Below are 24,930 nucleotides of genomic sequence, written 5' to 3'. Positions count from 1 at the left end.
GATGGAAGTTGACAATTTTTTTATTAATGTATTTGCTCTAATAAGAAAAGAACAATATGCATTTTTAATTTCTTTTCTATCTGTTCATATATAGAAACGTTTGAACAAACAAAAAAGAACGGAACCGTTCTATAGAATCATCTCATAATGGCATTTGAGCATCTATTATCGTGAGTGGGAATGTACGCTTTGATGACTAAGCTATGTATTGGATCCAAGTAATTAAAATGACACGACATATGATAGTTACTACTGATTCTGGTCAACTTTCCACCTGAGAACGTAACCACGGACGGTTATCTAAATAATCTTCACTATGATATTCTCAATCTTTGATCCTAACCTTCGAATCTCTCAAACAACAATACACATGTACACCCTATTCTAACACCAGCCTTTGTGGCACCAATCACAACTCAACATCACCCCATGCACGAGATACGAATAGTTTCACCCAAAGATCGTCTTGCAAATCTTTACGGAAAAAAAAAAAAAAACAAATCCAATCAACATAATTACACATATCTTTTATCTCAATAGAAAGGTCACCACCTAACCCAAAAGTGGGTTTTAGTAACTACACTAAAATGATCGAACACAAGTTTAATGGTCCCCCACATAGACCCTAGTTAAACTATAGACATGTGTCGTGGCATGGCATTGTTACTGTGCACGTGGCGTGTCTCTTCGTGCCCCGAATCTGATTTTAATTTCCTCCACGGCCACAATTCAAGACATCACCACACCATAACCCATGGTGTGAACTCTAACTTGTAAAGGTAACTAGATAATGGCAACCCCTCTAATTTTGAGGCGTTTGCACAATCAAATACGTTGGAAATAAGAGAATATATAGATATATACATGCAAGTTGATGATGATATATATTAAATTAACCAAGACAAAGCTTATAAGTTATATATTATTATGATTATGGTGGTGGACATTTTCATCAATTTGTATAGTGAGTGCAATGAAACATACAACACGCTCTGGCAGACCTCACGAGAGGGGCTGCTTGTGAATCGTGAACGAAGCACTGCTTAATTATTAATTTTTATGTATAATTGCTGCGAATGTAGAGTTTGAAACCAACATAGTTACGTATGTTGTTACAAAACAGGCAAAGACTAGGGAACACAGATTCACGCTTGGGATTATAATATTGCTTTGTTAACCTTAATAATTTAGTTCCGAAGCCCTAGTGTGTGTCGAAAGGACACGACAATGGTGCTCGTCCTTTTCTTTTGTGTCTTGCTTTGGCGGCTTCTTTTACCACGTTTTATTAAGGCACGTTTGGATTTGTAGAAGTTTATAGCATACTTCGCTCAATGTACATGCCTGTTTTCTCAACCAAAAGAGCACTCACGCTTTAATTAAAATTGACTATTCAAGAAGCCAACAAATTGCAAATGAACTTTGAGGGGCACTTGGATAAATTAGCCTTTAATTAAAGATAGTTCACGAAATAATATAAAAGAAATGGGATAAAAGACACGCAATAGAAGGGAGAGGGAGCGGGGAACGCTTCTTGTTTTCAATAGAATACATAGAAAGAACATGTTTCACACTGAACATAATGGCTAAGGAGGCATGGTACTTGGACATAAGCATTTCATTTAAACAGCTTTTATCACATCATAATTTAATTTGAGGAAGTTGTAATTTTCTCCTCTCAATGATAAGAGTATTTAGATTACACTGATATTCTCTTAGGTTCAAATACTGTTTAGTTCACTTCACTTAATTTCATATAATTTTGCTCAAATTAGATAACACTTAGATTGATGATAAAGCTTTCCGTTAGAATATATATATATATATATATATATATATATATATATATATATATATATATATATATATATATATATATATATAATATTACTCGAATTTAAAACTGTTTATTAAAATGAAATAATTATGCATAATTTTGATCCACATACACACTCATTAGTAAAATAATTATCATATTTTTTATTATCATATCGTTAGTGTGCATGTAAAGTATATTTACAAATTTTTCATATAATTAATTTCTGCATAATTGAGTTAGTTATTTTTTTATGGAATCAATCTTTTTTTTTTTAATTATATTTTTTAATTCACAAAATTTGAAATCACAATCTTATTTAAAGTATCCAAATTCAATTCCACTCAAAATAATAATAACCTATTGGTAGTGTAACAAAAGACAACCGTATAATTATAATATGTTTTTATTATATGGTATAAAAGTTTTATCAATATTATATCAAACTGAAATTTACATTAACTGACAGGAACTTGGGGTGCTTTAATTAATGGTCCTATTTGTGACTTACTACTGGTTAAAGACAAAGTTGGCCGAAATGTAGTTGGTGAACAATAATAATGAATTCCTTAATCTAAGCCTAGATTGCATTTGAAACTAATCAATATAGAGTGCATTTGCCATACATTAATATCTAGTTATTGTTTAAGACAAGACGTCACATAAGACATCCTTTGCAAATAATTGCAATATTCATCAAGTAACTGGTAAGCTATGTCAATACAATGGATTGTTCAATTTTCTTTTCTTTTCTCTTCTGTCTTTTTTTTGCTTTTATTTGAGTTTCCATGCACGCTTTCTACTGTTCTACACCTTTTATACCTAACATATTACATAAGTATACTTCTTAAGAGGGGAGAAAATAGACGCTTTGCTGCAAATTGAAAGAGGTCAAATATTGGGGAGAAGGGGAAAAAAAGGTAACAATCAACAAACACAAGTAGGCAATTTGGGTCAAAGACGTTTCAGATGATAATGCAGAGGCCAAATTAAGATAATTAATTCTACATCAACTACGAAGATAGTCCCTTTTAATTTCAAAATATTACACAAAGCCATAGAGAATATAGTGTTTGCAATTTGATGGAGAACGCCGTCCATAACAGAAATGTCAACGCCATAAATCCTGAAAACCCGGCAAATCTTTTGACCAAATAACAGGAAACTATGGATATTGTCAGTGTCACTCTCATTGAACCCAAAATATTCATAGTGGCATGGTTCCCAACAAAGTGACCTATTGTCATATACTCTATTTTCACTAACTAATTATTAGTTTAACTATATCTTTTTCATTTGAAAGAGTTGGGGTTGGCTTAGGTGTCCTTTTAAAGTAAAATCACTGGTCACTAATGCTGTTATATGAGGAAATTTTATCACTTAGTTTGACAAGCTCTTATTTCTTGTAAAAATATCTTTGCACCGATGCCATTTATACCTAACAAAGAATATAGGTTTGAACTTGCAACTAGTGCTTAAATTTGCTAATTAAGTACAACAATCATAGTATATATTTTTAAAGTATACCATCAATTGGATCAGATCCTTTAAGTAAGTGATTAGAAATTTAAATATTGACTCTGTCTATGCAGAAAATCTAATCTAATTAGAAAGAGGTACACTCAATTATGAATGCCAAGAGATATTTCAAAAGAGATTAATCTCCAAGTGACAATATTCCTTAAAATCATATATGCACCAACAACAAAAAAAGTATGTATACCACTAATTATAGTAAACACATATTAAAACAGTTCATACTTTTGAAGAAAAAGTATAAAGAAAATTTATATGAAAAACTCAGAAGACCAAAAACTATTCTTGTATAAAAGTATTTGAGAAGACGCCTTTTGTAAATAATTATGATTTTTTTAATACTTATATAAAAAATTGAAAAAAAATACTATTTAATATTGAACCAAACACAATGGCTCATTGCATAAGATTTAATTAATTTATATTTTCATGCTAACTCCAATCTAAGAAATATTATTACATGGTCTTGTCTTAGACTACTATAATTAAAACTCAATTATATATTATATGAAGATTGATTTATACCATAATAATTTTGAACCATATTATAGTTTCTCCCCCTCTCTCCACCCTGCCAATCTTTAGCACTCTGTTCCTTCTCGTTCCTTATGTCCCTTCAGCGGTTTGATGAACTTTCAATGAAAATGAAAAAACAGTGACCTAAATTCCAAACTCTTTTTCTGTGTGTGTTATTATATATCGAACATAAAACCAACTGGAAGATAATCATAAGGAAAAACGAAACACAAATAGAAAATTACAATAGTACTAATTAATAATGCTGAAAATTAAACCTCCAGTTGAGTTGGTGGTGGGTATTAGTGGGGCTTGACAACATGGTATCCTCAAAAAGTGTTGCATATGAATTATGATGGAGGCTAATCAATATTGGCACGTGTCATAGATCAATGGGAACACGTCATCCAACTTAACTAATCTGACTCTAGTTTCCTTGTGGGGTGTAGTAACTGATCCTTCCAGAATACCTACAATTACAAAGCTTGTCTCTTTAGCCGAAACCCCTTTTCACACTATACCCAACACTAGCGGCTGTAGTGCCAACACCATAATAAAATAAATTTATAATATGGAATTATTATATAATAGTGTGAATATATTCCAATATGTTATTATTCTTCCTTTTCATTGTTCTTGATTCCTAGAGTATTTATAAATAAAATATTAATTAACTTATTTCTTTCAGAAGTAATTGTTTCACTTACTTCTAACAAAAATTTAAACATAAAACCAATCATTCCAAATAGGTTTCTATTTATTATGGTAATAACAATATTTTTTTTATCAACAAATATTATTTTTTTAATAATTTTGTTTAAAATATCAATTAGAAAGATTTAATCCCACAATCTTTTTCTTGTTTCTTCTTCCTTCAATCTTTTTTAACCTCAAGTCAAGTCGATCTTAATAGAATGTGCAAAAATAGTACATTACCCTCGCCTTTTGTTTGTGATATAGCAATCAATATGCAGTTGATAAAGTTTGCAGTTACTATAAGACAAATTCTAAACTGTTTAGATCAATAATTGGGATAGTTTCATAGGTTATAAGGGGTTCATACAATTTTCTCCATCAAAATCAATAATGGGGTAGCCGTGGACGCCATTTGAAATTATCTTTCCTTCCAATAATTAACGTGTAATATTCTGTTATATATAAATTGTGAAAAATTAACCCATCAAACTATAGTATTATATGGTGCCGAAAATTCCCCTAAAAGGTTCTTGGATCAATAAATCAAGATTGGGTGACGAGGATGGAAATGTACAGAAATTGAAATGCTACCTTTCTAAAACAGACATTCTTGAAGAACAGGGTTAGCTGTAGCAGAATAAGAACTTAAGAAGCGTTCCATCAACTTTATGGTTCATTTCTCTTTTTGAGACCAACCAACGAAACGTATACAAAGCCTCTACCTAACTAACTAGCACGTCCAATCTAATCGATAGGCATAGGCTTAATCATGCTCTCTTGAAAATGAATAAAGCCTTAATCAACGAAACTGGAATGTAGCTTGAATCTTCTAAATATCCAGACTATAATATGACTTTCTTGATTATAACCAGATTATAGTATGCTTGTTTCGTTTTTCTTTTTCACTGTCCGAGTAAAATGTCTGGAAAGTTTAAATCAAAAGTTGATATATATAAAAGAGAAACAAAATCATATCTAAACAATGTGGACTCTTGTCTTTTGGAATACTTTTAAAATAAAAAAATAAAAGGCATGGATTCGTGAGCATTTTGTGTCTCGTAGGCTTGATGCAATACAAATTCATCGGTTCTTTTTTACCATTTTACGTGTTGTTTCTCCTCAAAATTTTTAATCTACACCCATTTCATTTATTTTATCCAAAATACACCACTTCAACGTGTCTTGTGGGAAGTCGGTTTTGGCCACCCCAAACTTTTTTGCTTGACCCTTTTTTTATTTTAAATTAAAATATTATAAAATATAAATATTATATTATATAAAATTATTTTTAATTGATTTTAAAATTATTTATTTATTAAATTAATTTTGTTATTAAGAAAATGATACTATTAAATATAATTATTTTTTTATATTATTTAATTTATTTAAGATAATTTTTGGGTGAATATTTGTTTTAAAATCTGAATTTTGCATAATAATATATTTATTTTAGTAAAAAATTTAATATAATTATTTTACTGAATATAATTAGTTTGTTTATGTTATTAAATTTAGTTAAAAATAATAATACTTTTTGTTTAACAATTTATTTATAAAAAAACATTGTATTGCATTATCAATAAAATACTTAAACAATCACATTTAACTAAGGAAAATTTAAGATCAAGATATGTTAGGACAATTATTTATGTTATGGCCATGTTGCCGGAAACGTGCTAAAAGTGTAAGCACAATTCAACTATTGAAAACGATTATGCACAATAGAAATTTTGGCTATTTTTGACAAATTAGTAATCGAAATAAAAGAAAACATGCATCATGTACAACATATTTCACATCATCATTAATTTTGTCATATCTTTGAAATTTGATGTTTATTATATAAAACAGATATATCAATTATTTTTTTATGGTATTTTTTAAATTTATTTTAACACTACTAACTAATTTTATTATTTTTTAATTAATGAACATAACAAAAAACATCAATAGAACATAAATTTAACTAAAAAATTACATACAACATAACTAAAAAATTATACTCTAATTTTATTCAATCTTTATATTTATCTTTATATTTCTATTTCTATTTAAAAAAATTTAAAAATAATATTAAAAAATTAATTTAATAAATAAGTAATTTTAAAACTAATTAAAAATAATTTTATATAATATAATATTTATATTTTATAATATTTTAATTTAAAAATAAAAAAAAGATCAAGTAATGACGTCGGGGTCACTAAACCCGACTTCTCACGAGGCACGTTAAAGTGGTGTATTTTGGACAAAATAAATGAAATGGGTGTAGATTGAGAATTTTGAGCAGAAAACATGTAGAATGGTAAAAAAAAAAAACCCAAATTCATCAAACTACCCCTTGTTCATGCAATATTTATTCGGTTATCAAGGACTATCATCAGAAAAGTGGATTAACACGGATAAGATTTTCTTGCTGACAATGTCTACCATCATAATTAACAATTTCACTAGAGTGGGAATTTGAAGTTCCTTACTTGACTACTAGTTCAGTTATGCTTCCACTTGAGCTGGAGGGAAGTTTGTTAGGATTTTCATTCTCATGTTTTAGCCTAGTTAGCCTTTAAAATAAAGGGCAAAATATTTTTTAATACCTCATTTTATCTTGATTTTTGTTTTTACTTTTACTTTCTCATAATTTTTTTAATGTTTTTAGTTTTAGTCTCATAAATTATTTTGTTTTGTTTTTAGTCTCTAATGTTAATTTCAACTATTGATTCTCGAACATAATAAAACTCAACGAGATAATAATGGATTTTAAAATCATAAATTTATCTCTTTGAAACTCAAACGAAAGACAAAAAAAGTTAAAATTGACTTAAAATAATAAAATGAGTACTTTATGTTGTTTAAATTAAAATTGAATATTAAAATTTGATAAACTATAAAATACAGAAATAAAAAATAAAACCAATTAATGTATAATATAAAAATTATTTTAGTTTTTTAAATATTTAAAACATAAAATTGACAACCACTCCAAACAAACCTTAAACTAATTTAGATTTTAAAATTCAAATCATTATATCTACAGGTCATTAATCCAAAAATATAGATATATATTATAGTTATTCATCCAAACTACATACATAACACCATCAATATTGAATAGCTTGGGCGGTTCTCTGACCTGTGTGGTGCTTCCAAATTTGTGTACTTTTGTAGATGCTCCACACATTTTAGTTATATATTTCGCCCTTTCTTTTGGAGGTTCTGGTCATGCTGCTTTGTAGGATGCAACCTGTATTTAGCTCCATTTATTTGATATTACTCTTTAAAATGTGTAACATTTTTTGCACCGTCCTAGCTAATTATAGCTTCATGTTAATTAATTATAAACCTTCCCGACCAGAAACTAGAGACTCGAAAAGAAATAATTTGATTGGGAAAAACATGTTTTCATACCACAAGTGACAAAGAAGCCAACTTCCTTGTCGACACTATCAAGCACAGAAGTTTTAGGTTAACATGCAACGTGATTCTCATGTGAAAAAAAAAATAATGTTTAATCTTTCTTGTGCTGCATCATAATAGCATATATTATAATAATCATAAAAATTAATAATCTAAAACAATAAGCATGTTGATCCAAGTTTTAGATTCCACTCGCTAATCATACCTTGGTTTAATTTTTAATCTTATCCAAAGGAATTGCTTTCCTTTTTTCCTTAAAAAAAATCTTGGACGAATCGTGGTGTTTAATATCATTCGTTTTCCGAAACACATTTTTTAAAGTTCCATTAAGAAAATCATAAGGTAGCCCACTAAAGATCAATATATAGCAAAATTTTGATGTGGTAATATTTTAAGAGATGTGTCATACTCTTCTAATGTGTAATCCTTGTCGACATTCGATCGTTGGGACCCGACTTCTCTCTCTCCCCTTTATTTTTCGGAATACATTAAGATGAAGAGAAAGGCAAACTTATATTATATTTGATAGATTTGTTTTAAGTGATAGCATGATGTTAAGTGTTAGGCTTTTATATTTGTAATTTTTAGTAACTTTTTGTATAATACAAAATTAATTAATCAAACTGTTAAATCAATTGATCCTATCTTTCTAATTTTATATGTTGAATTTTCATACAAATTGAACATATGTTAGTATGTTATTCAATTATGGACATTTAGAATTATATGTTAAATAACATCTTATTTGTCAATTCATTTATTTTGCATACTTACTTTTGCTAGTTTTAGCATATATTGTGCTTTCTAATCTTTTCATATTAATAAAAAAAAATTAGCTTATAAAAAATATAATATTTGTCAAAACAATAGTAATTTGGTTTCTAATTTACATGAAATCTAATAAATGTGATTTACTTCATAAGAATTTCAATTTAATAGTTGATTAGAATAATCTTATATCATGTAATATATATATATATATATATATATATATATATATATAGAAATGCAAAAGAAGATATTGTTGATAATTTCTACAGTCTACACTATGTATGAGCGTAAAAGTTTGACATCTAATATCAATGAATCATGTCACTTGTTTTAATTAATAGTTTTGTTTTAAAGGCATCACTTGTTTTAATAGTGTTTGTGCGTGTGTGTATATACTTTCCATTGACCTTCATATACAAATTTTTTACATGACAAATATAAAAACCTATCAATTTAATTGTTGCATTGAAAGTTATGTAGTAGATTAAGTTTATAATTTTCTCACAACTTAAACAAATATAAATACGTAAATTATTAAATTATATAATACTATTATGATGAGGAAAACATATGATAGGAGCATTTGAAAAAATATATTTATAATTTAATTATTTGAACTTATATTTTGGTTTAGAGGTCGAGTTTTTAGTTAAGAGCTTCTCTCAAACCCGACTCTCGATAACGATATTGTGTGATCACCATTAGTTTAGGCTGTAGATAAATCATTATTTGAACTTATTAATTCATGACATAAACATGTATGTATAAGTATGTAAAAGAATTTGTGATAATAGTTTATAAGTATATAAATTGTTTTCAACTTATTTCAACAAATTCTTGAGAATAACTTATGAAAACATCTTACATCTTATATGCAAATAATTTAATTAACTTCATTTTCTCTTCAATGTATACAGCAAGCACTTAATTAAGTTTTTTTAATCAGTTTAAATATATATATATATATATATATATATATATATATATATATATATATATATATATATATATTCTTGTGCAAAAAAATGTGTGTATATATTATATACATTAAAATAATAAAACAAAACATTTGTTAAGTTTTGAATAAACTATACAAATATCCTTTGACATTTTGTTAAAAATTTCTGGATAATTCTCTCTTTTTACTCGTAATTTCATTCATGACTAAAAAAATAGACGGACACTCTTATAAAATATACCATTCACCGTTAATTTTTTTTTAAAAAATATTACATTGTATACCGTTACAAAAATAGAAAGGTTGTATACAATCTCGAAGTGTCAGGATGATGCTAAAAATTCTTGGTTCAAATGATGTGATATTTGAGTTTGTTAATCAAGATTCAAAATTCGATTTTTAATTTTGGATATAAAATTATAATTAGAAGTATTATTTTATCTCAAATAGATCAAGCCAGTGAAAGAGATATTAATTGGATGTGAAATAAGATATATATTAGTTGGAGGTATTAAATCTAAAAGCTAGGTCAATAAATTTATTTTTTATGAAGTTATTAAAATGAGAATTTACAAAGTTTAATATACTTCATTTTTTTTAGATCTAGGATAGATCTACGGTATGCGCCCACAGCCCATAGACATGGGACTAATCCCTGATGATGTGATTTTACAAAATTTAATAGTACTTCTTTTTATGTATATGCATATGTGAACAAAACACTTGATTTTTTTTATCATGATTTCTGCTAAATTTTATTTTAATGCAATTATATATCTCAAAATTCGTTATCAAATCTTGTTTACTTTTTTTTATATATATACCATGATATTAGTTTAAAATATTTATTAATTTTACTAATATTTAATCTCGACAAGAGAATTTAACTAATTATTTTTAAAGAGATTTTTTTTATTTCAATTACGTGTTTTTTTTTCACTCATAATATTTAAACATGAGACTTTATTTAAGGGAATATAATAAAAAAAATTAAATCTTATTTACTTTTGAGACTATATGTGTTAATCTTGTGATTTCATTTCCCCCACTTAAACATTATAAGGGTGAAATTGTGAATCAATAGCAATCTATCTCTAGTCTACAGTGCAAGAAAAAGTTAATGAATTCTGCTATAAAACCAAAAGCTCCTATATTAAAATGGATTTTGGAAAATGGTCCTAAAAACTCCATCAAAATTCAACGGATAGTAAATGAAATTTTTATTGCAGCCGTCCTAGATGAGGCACATGGTAAAAACCTTGGCCTTAATTAGCATCATTACAGAATTGTTTAATTACAAATTATATAGTCCACTTTCACTACAAAACGCGGAGATCCAGACCGCGTTGTGCTGCACATGCAATGCCTGAGATTAGTGCCTTAGCAACTCGGTAATATCGGTTTTAATTTTAAATTTATTAAGCCAATCCATCCTTCAGTTCATAAAGGATTTGTACGTACGTAATCAAACGCCAATTGGAAAGTGTGTGTGTGTGTTATATCGATGATTATATGGTGAATTAACTTGTAATTTTTTTTTTTGACAAAAATTTGTAATTTTTTATATCAGTAGTTATGTTGTAAATTAATAAAATACTCCTCTTATATAAATGAAAACCAAAATAATTAATGAAAACACTTTTTTTTAAAATTAATTTTTAAGAGGAGAGATGAAGTACGAAAGGAAATATTTAAGCTGAAATAACACATATTTCATTACTCGCCTATAAAGATGAGTGGGAGTGAACCAGAAATCTATTAAATATGAGATTCTACTTAACTACTTTATCGGGCCAAATTTTTAGGTTAGAATATTTTTTTTATTTTACTGTATTAAGTATTCAGAAATACAAAAAACTGACGTTTAAAATTAATAAAAAAGTATTTATTATATAAAAATACAAAAGGTATTTAAAGCGTATTTAATATTTTTAGACTAAGCAGCATGTGCGCATGAAAATACAATACATATATAACTCCATTATTTATTGCGGAGTTTTTTATTTAAAGTCCATAAATTCATGATGTGAAAGCAAAATAAATATTTTAAAATGATATTAAATGATTTTTTTATGGTTTTTATAAGTAATTTTTTTTCAGTATTTTTAATGACTGCCATTTTAAATTTTTAGTCCTGTGCTAGCTCAGAGGCACACAGTAAATAATTTCATTTATTATTAACCAAGTTATTATCCTTTTAAGGATTTTTATATTATACGCAGGGTCGATTTAAGAATAAAGTAACTAAAACTTAAAATTTATGTCCATCAATAAAAATATTTAATTTAATTTTTATAAAGAAAAATATCATATATGTTGACAAAAAAGTTACATATATTAACACAAAAAACCCTAACTTATAACTCTTTCATTTAAAGTAAAAAAATTCTATTATAATTTCTTTTAGCTTCTCTCTTAAAAAACATCCTTAAAAATATTTATCATATAATTTTTTTTTAATAGCTCACCCATTTCAAATTATCTTTTATTTGAAGTAATACACACACGTATATAGTAAGTTTTTTTAAAGGACGTATATAGTAAGTTAGTAACACATGTAATGTATTGAGTACAGAAGTAAAAATGTAATAAAATATTATTCTTTAATTGAATACCCCTAAGAGCCTTATCGAAAAATAATACCCCTAAGAGTTAATGTATGTTTGTTTTTTTTACTATAAGAGTTATATAATGTATGCTCAGTAAAACTTAAATCCAGGGGGAAATTAAAAATAACCATTATTTATTTTTCAAATTTTTGTTCTCCTGAAACTAGGAGTTAGTAGGTGATTATTTTTAAAAATAAGTTCAGTCACATATACACACTCAAGCTAGTTGTAAATTAGTTAAGCAATAGGTGAGCTAGATTATGGTTGGTAAAATATTTATTTAGATCTTATATATAAAGCGAACATCAAGATGAGACGGTTTTTAAAAATAATCTAATAAAGAATATTATAATTTTATTTAAAATGTATCCTTTGATATTTTTAAAATACAAAAAATGATTTTTAAACTATCATAATTTATTTCACTTAATATATAATTTATTTTCTAATTATTAATTATATTTAACAAAATTTACTAATGTCACATTGGTTGATGACATGACTTAATTTCATTTTTTTTATCTATGACGATTGTGATATAAAAAACCTAAAATTATAATTAAATCATGTCATTACATGGGTCAGGTAACACATCTTCATTCAATGAGGCATCAACAAAATTTGTTAAACATTTAAGGTAAGATTAACAAAGACCAAAATCACATGACTAAGATATCTTATAATATTATTTTTTATTGAAAAATATTAACTATTAATTTATTAATAAAATTTTATTAGCAAGAGAAATACAAATTTATGATCTCTTTCCAATCTCTTATTCTTTCATGAATCACCCAATCATCCTTATAAGTATGATGTTGTACTAGGAGTAATTAAGAATATGTTAAAGCACGCGAATCTTACCAACAGCCGTAACATAGAAACAGTTAAACTTGTGTTAATAATATGTACACAAGAAAAATGTCCAGGTGAGTCGTGAGTCGCGACTTCGCGGTCAGCGACAACAGCCGATTAAGTTAAAAAACGCTTAAAATTGAAACTCTTTTGGCATTGGCATTGGCACGCACGCGCACACAACAAAGGGGGGCGAGAAAGTCAAACTGTCATACTTACAAACTAGTACTAGTACAATTTAATTATGCTTCCAAATAATACACATTTAAGGGTAGGGTTACTTACTTAATTTAAGTCCTTAATTCTTTAGAATTCTCTCTCTTCCCAAACATTTTCAAAACCCCCTCCTTGCATATTTATAAGAAGCCCCTCCCCTTCTTTCTTTATCTCCCTTGTAACAATCCAACTCTCTTTCTCCCTATCCCAACAATCTCACTCATACCTCTTCAATCTAACAAACTTAATTTCTTTTGTTTTGAGTTTCTTAGAGAATGGATGAAAAAGGAGCAAGAAGTAGCAACACCCTTTTAAGTTGTGAGGACGAGATGGACCTTCGAAGAGGCCCTTGGACCGTCGATGAAGACCTCACTCTTATCAATTACATTGCCACTCATGGCGAAGGTCGCTGGAACACGCTCGCCCTCTCTGCTGGTAACTTATTACTTTCCCTATGTTTTTATTTATTATTATGGAATATTTTATTCACCACAAAAACACTACTTTATTTTTTCCAAAATTCTGCTTTCTATCTTATGTGATTGTGGTGTGAAGCCTCCACTTTTCCTTGCCTCCAATGACTTTTAGAAAGCCAAAGTTTTGTTGACTATAGTGACTTATGTCTAGGTTCATATGTTTGTTGTGTGGATAAATTTTAAGATGTATCATATGGCATAAAATTCATGAATATTGGTTGGTGATAATTGCTTGGCCGCGCACCCACTTGTGAAAAAAGGGAAAAGGAAATGAATTGATACCCCCTCTCCTCAAATCATTAATGTTTCAGAAAAGAAAGTGCCATATAAAGGAGTGGGAAAATGCTCTTTCGTTTTCTCTCGTTTGCAGTGTTATGATATACCCAGTGCTTGCTTTACCAATCTGAGTGAATAACTAATAACCTTTCTTTTGTTAATTATATATTTATAGGGCTGAAACGAACGGGGAAGAGTTGCAGATTGAGGTGGCTGAATTATCTGCGTCCTGATGTTCGACGTGGAAACATCACACTTGAAGAACAACTTTTGATTCTGGAGCTTCATTCTCGCTGGGGAAACCGGTAATTAATTCACCCAAATATATATGCATGCATTCTAAAATACCCATTCTTTTATTCTTATTATTTTGTTTTTTTTTCTATATATGCAGCAATTGCATACAAATTATTAAACTTTCAAATCAAGAATCTTGATCCTAAAAAAAAAAATCAAGAATCTTATTGTAATAAATCATTTTATAATATTCATATAGTAAAACATTTTTTTACTTAACTATGGGGTACAAAATAATTGTTACTACCCAAAAAGGAAACAATATACAGTCTATTAATAAAAAATTGTTGTAATAATAAAAACCATACCTAATATGATTTTTGCTTGATTAAAATCATTTGTTAATTTTGGATTTTGATTAGATCATTTTTAACTAAATTAGCAATCTTTTATTGATTGGATTGGATCAGTTGGTCGAAAATTGCTCAATATTTGCCTGGTAGAACCGACAACGAGATAAAGAACTATTGGAGAACCCGTGTCCAAAAGCATGCCAAGCAACTCAAATGTGACGTGAATAGCAAGCAATTCAAGGACACCATGCGTTACCTTTGGATGCCAAGGCTCGTGGAACGCATTCAAGCAGCGGCGACGGCCCCCGTAACCACCACCGTAACTGCGGCCGCCACCAACAATGCATTCACCTACGGAAACAACCTTAATAACAACAAATTCGAGGTTCTGAATCACAAGGGCAGAATGGGGTTAACCGATCCTTCAGTTGCGAACAATGACTTTGTGGGTTCACATGTCACGCAAAGTTACACTACTCCTGAGAATAGTAGCACGGGTGCGTCATCATCAGACTCGTTTGGGACTCAAGTCTCAACAATTTCTGATTTGACTGAATATTACAGTGTCCCTGAAAATACTAATTCTGCGGATTATTATCAACCCTCTCAAATTAGTAATTACTCGGATAATTGCATCACAAGCCCATCTGGGTTCTTGTTCCCTCAAGGACTAGATCTTCAATCCATGGATCCAAACACACCGTGGAACATGCAAAGTGGGGACTCCTCTGACAATTTTTGGGACGTTGAAAGCATGTTATTCTTAGAGCAGCAACTCATGAATGACAACATGTGAAACATTGGGAATAGGAAAATAAGACTTAGATACGGTTCTTCTAATATTTTTTAGTGTTGTGTTTTAATTAAAGTTAAAGTTAACACAAGTTATTGAAGTGAAACTTTAATTTTAATTAAATAATAATCCTGAAAACAAGAGTTGTATTTAAGTTTTATTCTTTTATGTATTAGTATGAATTATGAATTAGATTGACAGAAGGGGCTGTTTGTGAAATATAGAGGTGAAAGTAGAAAGTAGCAACATCGAATAAAGTATTCATGTGTAGCACACACCTAGAAATATAGGATATCTATGATCGACAAATATCTGAAACTGTGGATTATATAAGCATAAAGAGAAGGAATTGTTTTTTTTTTTTCAGCCTGTAGTTTTTTTTTTCTTTTTAATTTATTGTAATGGAGGCGGTGAAAAGAATTGTAACTAACTTATCCTTTTTTTTATAGAAGATTTCATTCTTTGAAATTATTAAATATGTTCTGTTTTATTTTTGTTTATTTTGATTCGATTCTGATTTTCATTTTCATTTTCATTCCCTCGATTATTTATTTAGTGATTTTGTAGCTAGCTACATAGAGAGTGCACTATAGATGCAGAATCGTACATAATTAAATAATAATTTAAAGATAAGCACACTTGGCTCCACACTCACGCCTTTTTTCATTTTCTTCCCTACAACTGTTATTATATTACATTATGAGTAATCCCACTCTTGAAACCTTGTCCACGGGACCTGAACCAGGGCCCTATCTTCCAAAGTTTCTAGATTGTTAAAGAAAAGGTAACAAGTATTTACTAATTTTTTAGACGTGGTACTCTATTATTGGTGGGCTAGCTCCAATGTTCAAGTTGGCCATTAGGTACAAATTTTTTCTAAAGTTCTAAAATATGCCTCCTAAGTACGACTCCAAGAACCCAAAATTGTCTCACGCTTTGTTGGGTTTCGTACGGACAATATATTTTTTTACTTGCCTCCAATCGTATTTACTTTCAGTCTAATCCATAATCAAAAGCGCTTCATCGGTAATATCATAGTTTCACCACCAAACTTTATTCTAATGTAATAAATAGTTCTCTTGTATATTTGCGGAATGGGGGGCCTCCACTCCACGTGCCAAGGAAGAAAAGAAAAAAAAAAAAAGAAAAACAAAGAAATCGTGATGAACTTTGAATAGGAAGTGTCCTACTTATTTACTTCTATAATATACATTGAAAATATATAATAGTTTAATTTCTTTTTGGACTTGTTAATACATTTTTTTTACAAATATATAAAAAAATCCTATGCATTAAGTGAAATCCGCTACATAAAAAAAAAGTGAGATTGGCAATTCACACGACAGTATTTGAATCATTAATATTTACCATGAAATCTATCTTCATTTCACGAGACAATATACACTCCTGGCTGTTATGCATATTGCAAGGCCGAGTTTATAATATGGGAATTATAATAATAATAAAAATGAAAAGATGTATTGTGTGGTGTGAGTATTGAAAGTTATTAAAAAGGAAGGTGAAGAGATAGTTTGATTTTAGAAAGAGGAAGGAGGGGAGTATGGCGATGGCGGCGCGGAATCTATGTAGGGCGCGTGCCTATAACTATAAGGAAGCGGTCCTTCACACACAGCACAGTGGTGTGCGTGTTTACAAGTTCCCACGTGTTCTGCTTTTTAAATTAAAAATCCTTTTCTAAAAAAAATAAATATTCTTGGAACCAAGCACTCACAGCCGCAACCCTTGAAGTTGAAACAGCTACCTTAGACATAAGTCATCTATGACCTGTAAATCATAATATCTACGACTGAACTCGACTACCACTGTTTCTATTTCTCACTTCTTCTCTCAATTCACAGTTATTCACTTTATAAAAATATATGTCCCATATTCATAGGCATGGCAGTATTTGTTGTTTAAGTTTTAATTAGTTTAATCAGAGTTTATAGATATGTTCAGATAGTCATATAGATTCATAGATATATGAATCATATGATAGATTAAGTATTACTATTCTATTTTATTTTCTGGTTAAGGTATTAGATTAATATGACTTTTATATATTAGTTTAAAATTACAGTTTTTTTTATAAAACAATTCTCTTTAAGTTAACTAATAATATTTACAATATTGTTGGATTAAATTTTCAGTATAGTGTTTTGTCATTTTTAAAAAAAAGATATAATTCTGACATCTTAATTTAAAAAATTAAACATATATATTACATGAATAAACTATTAATCGACATTGGCTTTATTATCACAACTGATTAAATTCATATATAAATTTTAAAAAGTAAAATATATAATAACAGAAATATTATTATTAATATATAATTATGGTGAATAAGTTGTTGGTTGGCGTGAACCTAGGTCTTAAGATTTCAGTTTTGTGGAAGAAAAAAAAACACACGATTGAAAAAATAAATCTCACTAAATGTAGTCTTCTAAATATTTCAATCAAGATTAACTTTAAAAAAAATGATGGATACTCCATGTTATTGTGATCCCTAAAATATATATTTATGGTGTAATATGTAATGTTTGATGTTACTTCAATTAAATTCACAAGTAACACTAATAATTATAAGATCGAGCGGGTAGTTGAAAATTAAAATTTAAGGGATAAAAAACGGAGAGAAAGATTATTGGTTGGAAACCTTATTAATATTCTAACAAATACAAGATCAAAATTTGCCCATGAAATTTTACACTGAGTATTTAGCAGAATTGCTCTGTTTACGCATCGATTCAAACAAAGTTCAATTAGTTTATAGTTCAATGTATCAGTCAAATGTAAAACCAATCTATTTAAGCTTGCTTACATCAATTGTCTAAAGTCTAAACCGTGCAATTTGGTTATTAAAATAACATTATACACAAAATTACTTATGCGACCAAAAAAAATTAAACAAAATTACTTATACGTGCGAGTCTTCTTAAAAGGTTTAAATTTTTACAAATTTATTAAAATATTTTTTGAAGAAAATAATTAGCGTGACTTTTTCGCAAAAACGGGTCGACTGTATAATTTCTAGTTTGGATCTATTATTTTAAAAAAATGAATTCTTGTTAAACCATAAAAATTTCACTCTAAATAAAAAAATAAACTTAATTAACTCAATTCTGTCACAACTTAAAATTTATTTATATAAAATGTTGAAAATAAGTTCAAGTTATGAGAATTATTTTACTTTTAAAAATTATTTTTATAATTTTTCTAATTTCCAAAAAAAAAACTAAAAAAAAGTACTTACCTTACGTTCTACTATAAAAAAATAAAACAAAAATTGAATTTTTGATAATCATATGCCAGTAATATAACCTTTATTTGATTATAAAACAAAATTCTTTATAATTTTTTATTATATTATTGATACAGAATATTTACTAATTTTGTTTAGTATTAGTTTATACTAAAAATATTAACTAATCACTTCTAATAAAAAAAATTTAGAGCAATTTTTTTTATAAAACTCGAATATATATTTATTTGAGAGACGTATTAGTGTACAAGTTGAGTACTGGAATAAGAAAAGTAGAAAGTGTTGTATAACTGGACTCCACAAAGAAAGAAAGAAAAAGTGTGCGGACCAAAGACTTTTTATTCCTGAGAGCCACGTCTGATTTTCAAACTGAAACCAAATCAATCTTCGCCTGGTGGGACCATCGGAAGCGACTTCCAACTTTCAAGTCAAGGCCCGGTGGGACCCACGCTATACCCACGTGGTAATTCACCCTGCCATTAGATTCCAAGACACACATTTCATTTTCATCCACAATAACACTGTTTGAAAACTTCATTTAAATTCTCATTTGTTTTATAAAATACTTTTTTAAAAAATTGTAATTATCATTTTTTTAAAAAAATAGATAGACAACACAGTTGATAAATAACTTTATTTCTTAAATATATATTAACAAAATTTAATTATCTAATTATATGTGTGGAATTTTAGAATAAATAAAATTCATTTTTTGGAGAATTATTAGTCTTATAAATTTTGACTATTGAAATTCTCTTTTTTTTTTGTTATAATTAGGGTTAGCATCACATTATTTGGTTTTACTATTACACTATTTGTATTATTTATTTTGATTACCAGTTAAATATTTATCTTTGAAAAAGACAAAAATTTAAAATTATATTAAAAATATAAAAATAATTATCTAAAAATATTTTTTTTTATCAAACATTTTTAATTGATAACGTTGTGCAAACAAATTTTGACTAGAAAGTAACTCTGCAACTTTCAACTCAAGTATATATAAATATGCATATATTAGAAGAATTAAATTCTTTTCGAAGCTTCTTCTTATTGGTAAAATCTAAAACTAAGACCTTATTTAGGGAAAATTAAACTTCTTGATCCCTCAAAAAAGTAAGTAACTTAATGTTATCCTCTTTACCTAGATATATAACATCAATCTGTTATCCTGAATACTTTTATTTATTAGTATGAACATTCATATGATCTTCCACTGACCCCGTTCAATGTCATTTGATTTTGTTGAATAGTAATGGGTTCCCGAAACACATCGTTCTTCTTTGTTATGTTCTGTTTCGGGCCCCGAGAGACCAAGAAAATTAAGAAGGTGGAACCTCAAGCTGCTCTTCAAAGTGGACTTGACCTTAATGAGCAGAATATTTGAAGGAGTTGGATTTTCATACATTATCAGGAAATTTTTTATCTTACTATTATTTTGTTTTAATAATACGTTATTTGATAAATTTAATTAATTCCATTTATGTAAAATCTAAACTGACTAAATAATGTAATAGCTTGAAATTGAAATATATCTCTTCTTTTAGACTTTTACTGTTAAAATAAATCATTTTATTTTTTAAATGTTCATAGCAAACAACATATAACATGTAAAAGATTTTTCTCAATGGACGCTGGGAGCATCCATCAAAATATAGAAAAACGTAGTGTTGGTCGTGCTATTAATTTATTCGAATAAGGATGTTTGTACTTAAAAACAAAATACATTATTCTTATACCATGCATATATTTATGATAGAATTAGAAAATGATATGTTTCAACACTTTATTCTTTAATTTTTTTCCTAAGTAAATAAAGTGTATAAATAATAGAAATTTTTCAGTGAGCTAATGTGATTTTAGTATGGCTATTTTAGATATGGCTCTTGCCTGATCGTATTGCCTTGGACTTGGTCATGCATGTTCGTGGCTCTTGGTCTTGTAGAACACTGTCTCTGACAACATGCAAGAACATTGAATGTACGAAATATTTAATGTGAATTCCTATGTGTACGTAATGTAACAATCCTCTTTATGATAGTTATACTTGTACTACTAACACGAGATGGTGACTCTTTTTTTTTTTATATATATATATACCACAAGTATCTTCTGTAAAAAAACAATCATGTTTAACTCAAATAAAATCATTATAAATAATATTTTTTTGACATATATTTAACATAATTGTATATACAAAATTTAAATCTGAGACTCCTAATTAAATTGAAATAACCATGTGTCAGTTGGTCAGTTAACATATCATCCCTTACACTCCTATTCTATACTTGCATTACTTTTTTTTTTTCTTTTCCAAATACGTTCTCTACTTTAATTATAACTAGTTGTTAATCTGATATTTTCTTTTACTTGGGTGTTGGAACTTCTACAATTGACCACCACCACCTTCGCTCACTGCATCAACAAAGCAATGCCATTGATGTCCAATAATACGTCTTTCGACCTTAGTTAGAAGAGAACATCACCATTTTTCTATTTCATTAACATAGTTTGTCCACGGTATATCCTTTTCATTGATCATTCATTGCGTGAAGCATTGTGATGAAAGCGGGGTGGAAAAATACATGATTGCAAGGTTTTTTTTTATTTTTATTATTATTATAAAAAGTTCAATCCTTCACAGCCACAAGTTGCTTGTTTACAAAGAGTTAACGGTGGCCTTGTTTGCGCTCAAAATATACAGAAGTTATTTTCAATCCGTAACTAAAAAAGTTAATGCTTTTCTGTACTAAAAAAAAAAGTTCATGTTTGCTTTGTCCTTCCGCTTAAAGTAAAAACATGTTTTGCGTTTATTTCATTCTTATATCTAAGATAAATGCAACCTTTTTTTGGTTGTTAATTAAGATTCGAGACTAGGATTTGAGTAGGTGGCTTAAATCACATAAATTGAAGTTTTTAATCATGATCATACTCTACTAATTGTAATCTAACCACTCATTTAACTGCGTATGAAGATGGAATTCCTTTTTAGCACCAAATTTTCGCAGGGTCACGAAAAAGAAAAGAAATTCAAAATAACAAGTCATTTGTTAATGAAGTATGAGTATAAGTGATGCTCAAACTCAATACAAGTAACATCATTGTAATCAAATCTAATGATAATCAAATCAAATGATTTGTTTACTGTCTTAAACAAAAGCAAGACGCCCCCACCAACAAAATATCATTTCATAACTACTGTTATTACAGTGGCTTATCGTACGATCGATTTCCTTAACCCATGCCCTGCTCACATAAGTAGTGGTGCTTAATTAAACAAAAGAAAATAATCTGCAATATTTATTAATGTAAAAATACAATGGCCAGTAATAAAGCCATGATCGTAAGCGTGTTAAGTTGGGTATAGCAGCCTCTAAAAAAATAAAAAAAAGTTGGGTATAGCAGCATGGGACACTTTTTTTTTTAGTTTCTTAAGCTTTGGATAAGACCAAAGATAAACTGCTAACGTCATGAAACAATTCTTAATCGCTATTCAATTTCGTTAATGTCGTTGTTATTGATTAAGTGTTGGTTTGTTTCGTACTGGTATTCTTCCTAATCCATGATAATTGAAATATGAGAAAGGTTACACACACATTGTTTAAACACAATTTTTGTTATTAGCTAAATTTTATAAGTCTTTTTTTTTTATTTAATGAGTTTCACCATAATTTTATTGTTTTTAATAAATCTTAATTAATAAAGAAATGTGTTAAAACAACGTGTTAAATAATATGTTATTAGCACTCATTATTGAATCATTAAAATTGAATTATAATCAAGGGAAGTCTTATATTGAGTATTTTAATTATATTTCTAGTTAATATAGGACATAACACTTAACACTCTTCAAGCTTATAATTTGTGAGTACAGTTTTACTGGTTGAATATTGCGAATTTCCCAATATTAAAATTGAATAAACTCTGATATTATATTGAAATTATATTAGACCTATCTCTCTCTCAAAAGTTAGTTTATGAGAGGAAAATAGATTAATCAAGTCTTATAAAGATGTATTCATATTCCTAACTATTAATGTAAGATATTTTAACACGAATAATTTTAATTTGCTTAAAATATATTGGTTATGGATAAGTTGATGTTTAATAATTAGTGGGGTTTTTTTTAAAGCTAATTTCTATAATGGATTCGTATACACACAAAACAGAGCCACACACATCGTTTGGTTGGTTATATGACTTTTACATAGGTGAGCCCATGAATGTGAGGCGTTTTGATTATTAGGTTTTATCATCAAGCAATTTTTTCCAGCTATAATGAATGTCTTGGTGATTCATGATGATCAATTATATGTGTCTGAGCTCAAGATCCACTGCGGTCTCTTTATAATATATATTTTATTTTATTATTTCTTTTAATTCGACAAAGTGTACAGAATGCACTACAATTCGCCCACTAAAGATTAAAAGAACTTGAAATAATTGGTGGAGCAAGAATGCATCAACATTCTTATTTGAATTTGGTCGAACAATAATATATTTACAGTTTTGTTTCAATTTTTAATTCCGGTCCAATGATTATAGATTAATTGCCTACTAAATTAATAATTAGAGATTGGTGCTTTGACTAGAAACAAGACAAGGAAAAAAATATCGCGTAATAAAATTAACACATAAAACACGGTGAGGTAGTGTACAATTATATAATATGACTATGTTTGAAGAAAAAATAAATAAAAATCACTGCTTACGCCAGAGATTATTAAGTCATGTGGACGCTTTGTTATTGTATACCTTTGGTCGCAAGCGTTTGTCATGTGTTTAAAGATTGAACTCGTGAGTTATTGTTTTAATATTAACGTGTCATTATTTTTTAAAAGATTTTATTTTTGTGAAAAACTAAAATATAGTCATAGAACAATAATTTGATAAATAATTTATATTTTAAAATTAATTTGTTGGAAAAATATTTAAATAATTCATAATAATGCCCACTAATAATTGAATCCGATCCTATAAAACTAGAAAATAAACTACATATAATATAACTGAGTATTTTTAATTATAAATTGAAAGTTCACTTCAAATGAAACAATGTAATTATAATTAATAATTCTTACACCAAAAAAATGTAATTAATAGAAACTCCCATAACTAAACCTTCAGAAGAAATAAGACAGCCACGACGGCCTACCACAAGGCCCAAAGCCCAGTTATATATAACAATTCAGGAAAGGTCAAATAATCATTTTTGGGCTGAAAGGTATTCTTCTCTTCTAACAAATTTCCCCTTTTATTCCTGGTTGGTTCTCAACGTTGGTTTTGAGTCCTGCTAGGTGCACCCAGCATTATTGCTGTTGCACCCAGCATTAACCACGAAAAGACAGAAATATCACTTACGGATCAAGTTGATCCGTAAGTTAATTTTTAAGACTTACGGATCAACTTAATCCGTAAGTCTTTTACGGATCAAGTTGATCCGTAAGTTGATTTTTAAGACTTACAGATTGATCCGTAAGGGGAGAAATTAACAGGGGCAGTTTTGCCATTTTTAAAGAATGTTGGGTGCGCCAACAATAATACCGGGTGCACCTAGCAACGCTCGTTGGTTTTTGTCAATGAAAATTGGAGTTACTGTTTACACTTTCTGTCTTTTTTTTTTTTGCTAACAACACCATCACTTTTTTTTTCCTCTTCTAATTGTTAATTTAAAGTTATCTATTTAAAGATAGATATTTTTTCTCTCCAGAATTTTAATTTATGATGCATTAATATTTATTCCAAAAATTTAATTTGGAAAGTGATTTGTAAATCAATTTTTAGATTAAATTTAAACACTGTTTAACATAATTCGGAATTAAATTTTCGAAAAACAATTATGCAGTCTTGTGAAATTAAAGTTTGTGTTGGTGTGTGTGTTTGTGTGTGGAGTGGGCTTTTAATACTTTTGCCATAATAAACGTTTAGAAGTGATTTGTAAATCACTTTCTGGTTTAGATAAGGATAATTTCGAAATTGTAATTAATGAAAAAGAGTGGAGGAACTATTTTTTTCAGAATTGTAACTATTGGACCCGTTGAGGCACAATTTTGTTTAGTTTCTACAGCCCAGATGATTGGGCTAAAAAATGGGTAATTTCGAAGGGGGCACTGCTACTCACACCCTGCAAAATTGCTGGTACATTT

At 28.3% G+C, this 24,930-nt stretch overlaps 1 protein-coding gene across 1 annotated transcript; it reads left to right on the top strand.

Moving 5' to 3' along the window:
* Positions 1–13,486: 13,486 nt before the first annotated feature.
* LOC778183 (transcription factor MYB108) lies at positions 13,487–15,885 on the top strand. Its single transcript, XM_003550854.5, has 3 exons — positions 13,487–13,819; positions 14,312–14,441; positions 14,844–15,885. The coding sequence occupies exons 1-3, from the start codon at positions 13,660–13,662 to the stop codon at positions 15,520–15,522; spliced, it is 969 nt and encodes a 322-aa protein (XP_003550902.1). The 5' UTR covers positions 13,487–13,659; the 3' UTR covers positions 15,523–15,885.
* The last annotated feature ends 9,045 nt before the right edge of the window (positions 15,886–24,930 follow it).

This window comes from Glycine max, chromosome 17 (genome assembly GCF_000004515.6).
Source record: "Glycine max cultivar Williams 82 chromosome 17, Glycine_max_v4.0, whole genome shotgun sequence".
Taxonomy (NCBI): Eukaryota; Viridiplantae; Streptophyta; class Magnoliopsida; order Fabales; family Fabaceae; genus Glycine; species Glycine max.
The sequence above is the reverse complement of the archived record's forward strand: the minus strand, read 5'-3'. Positions and strand labels throughout refer to the sequence as shown.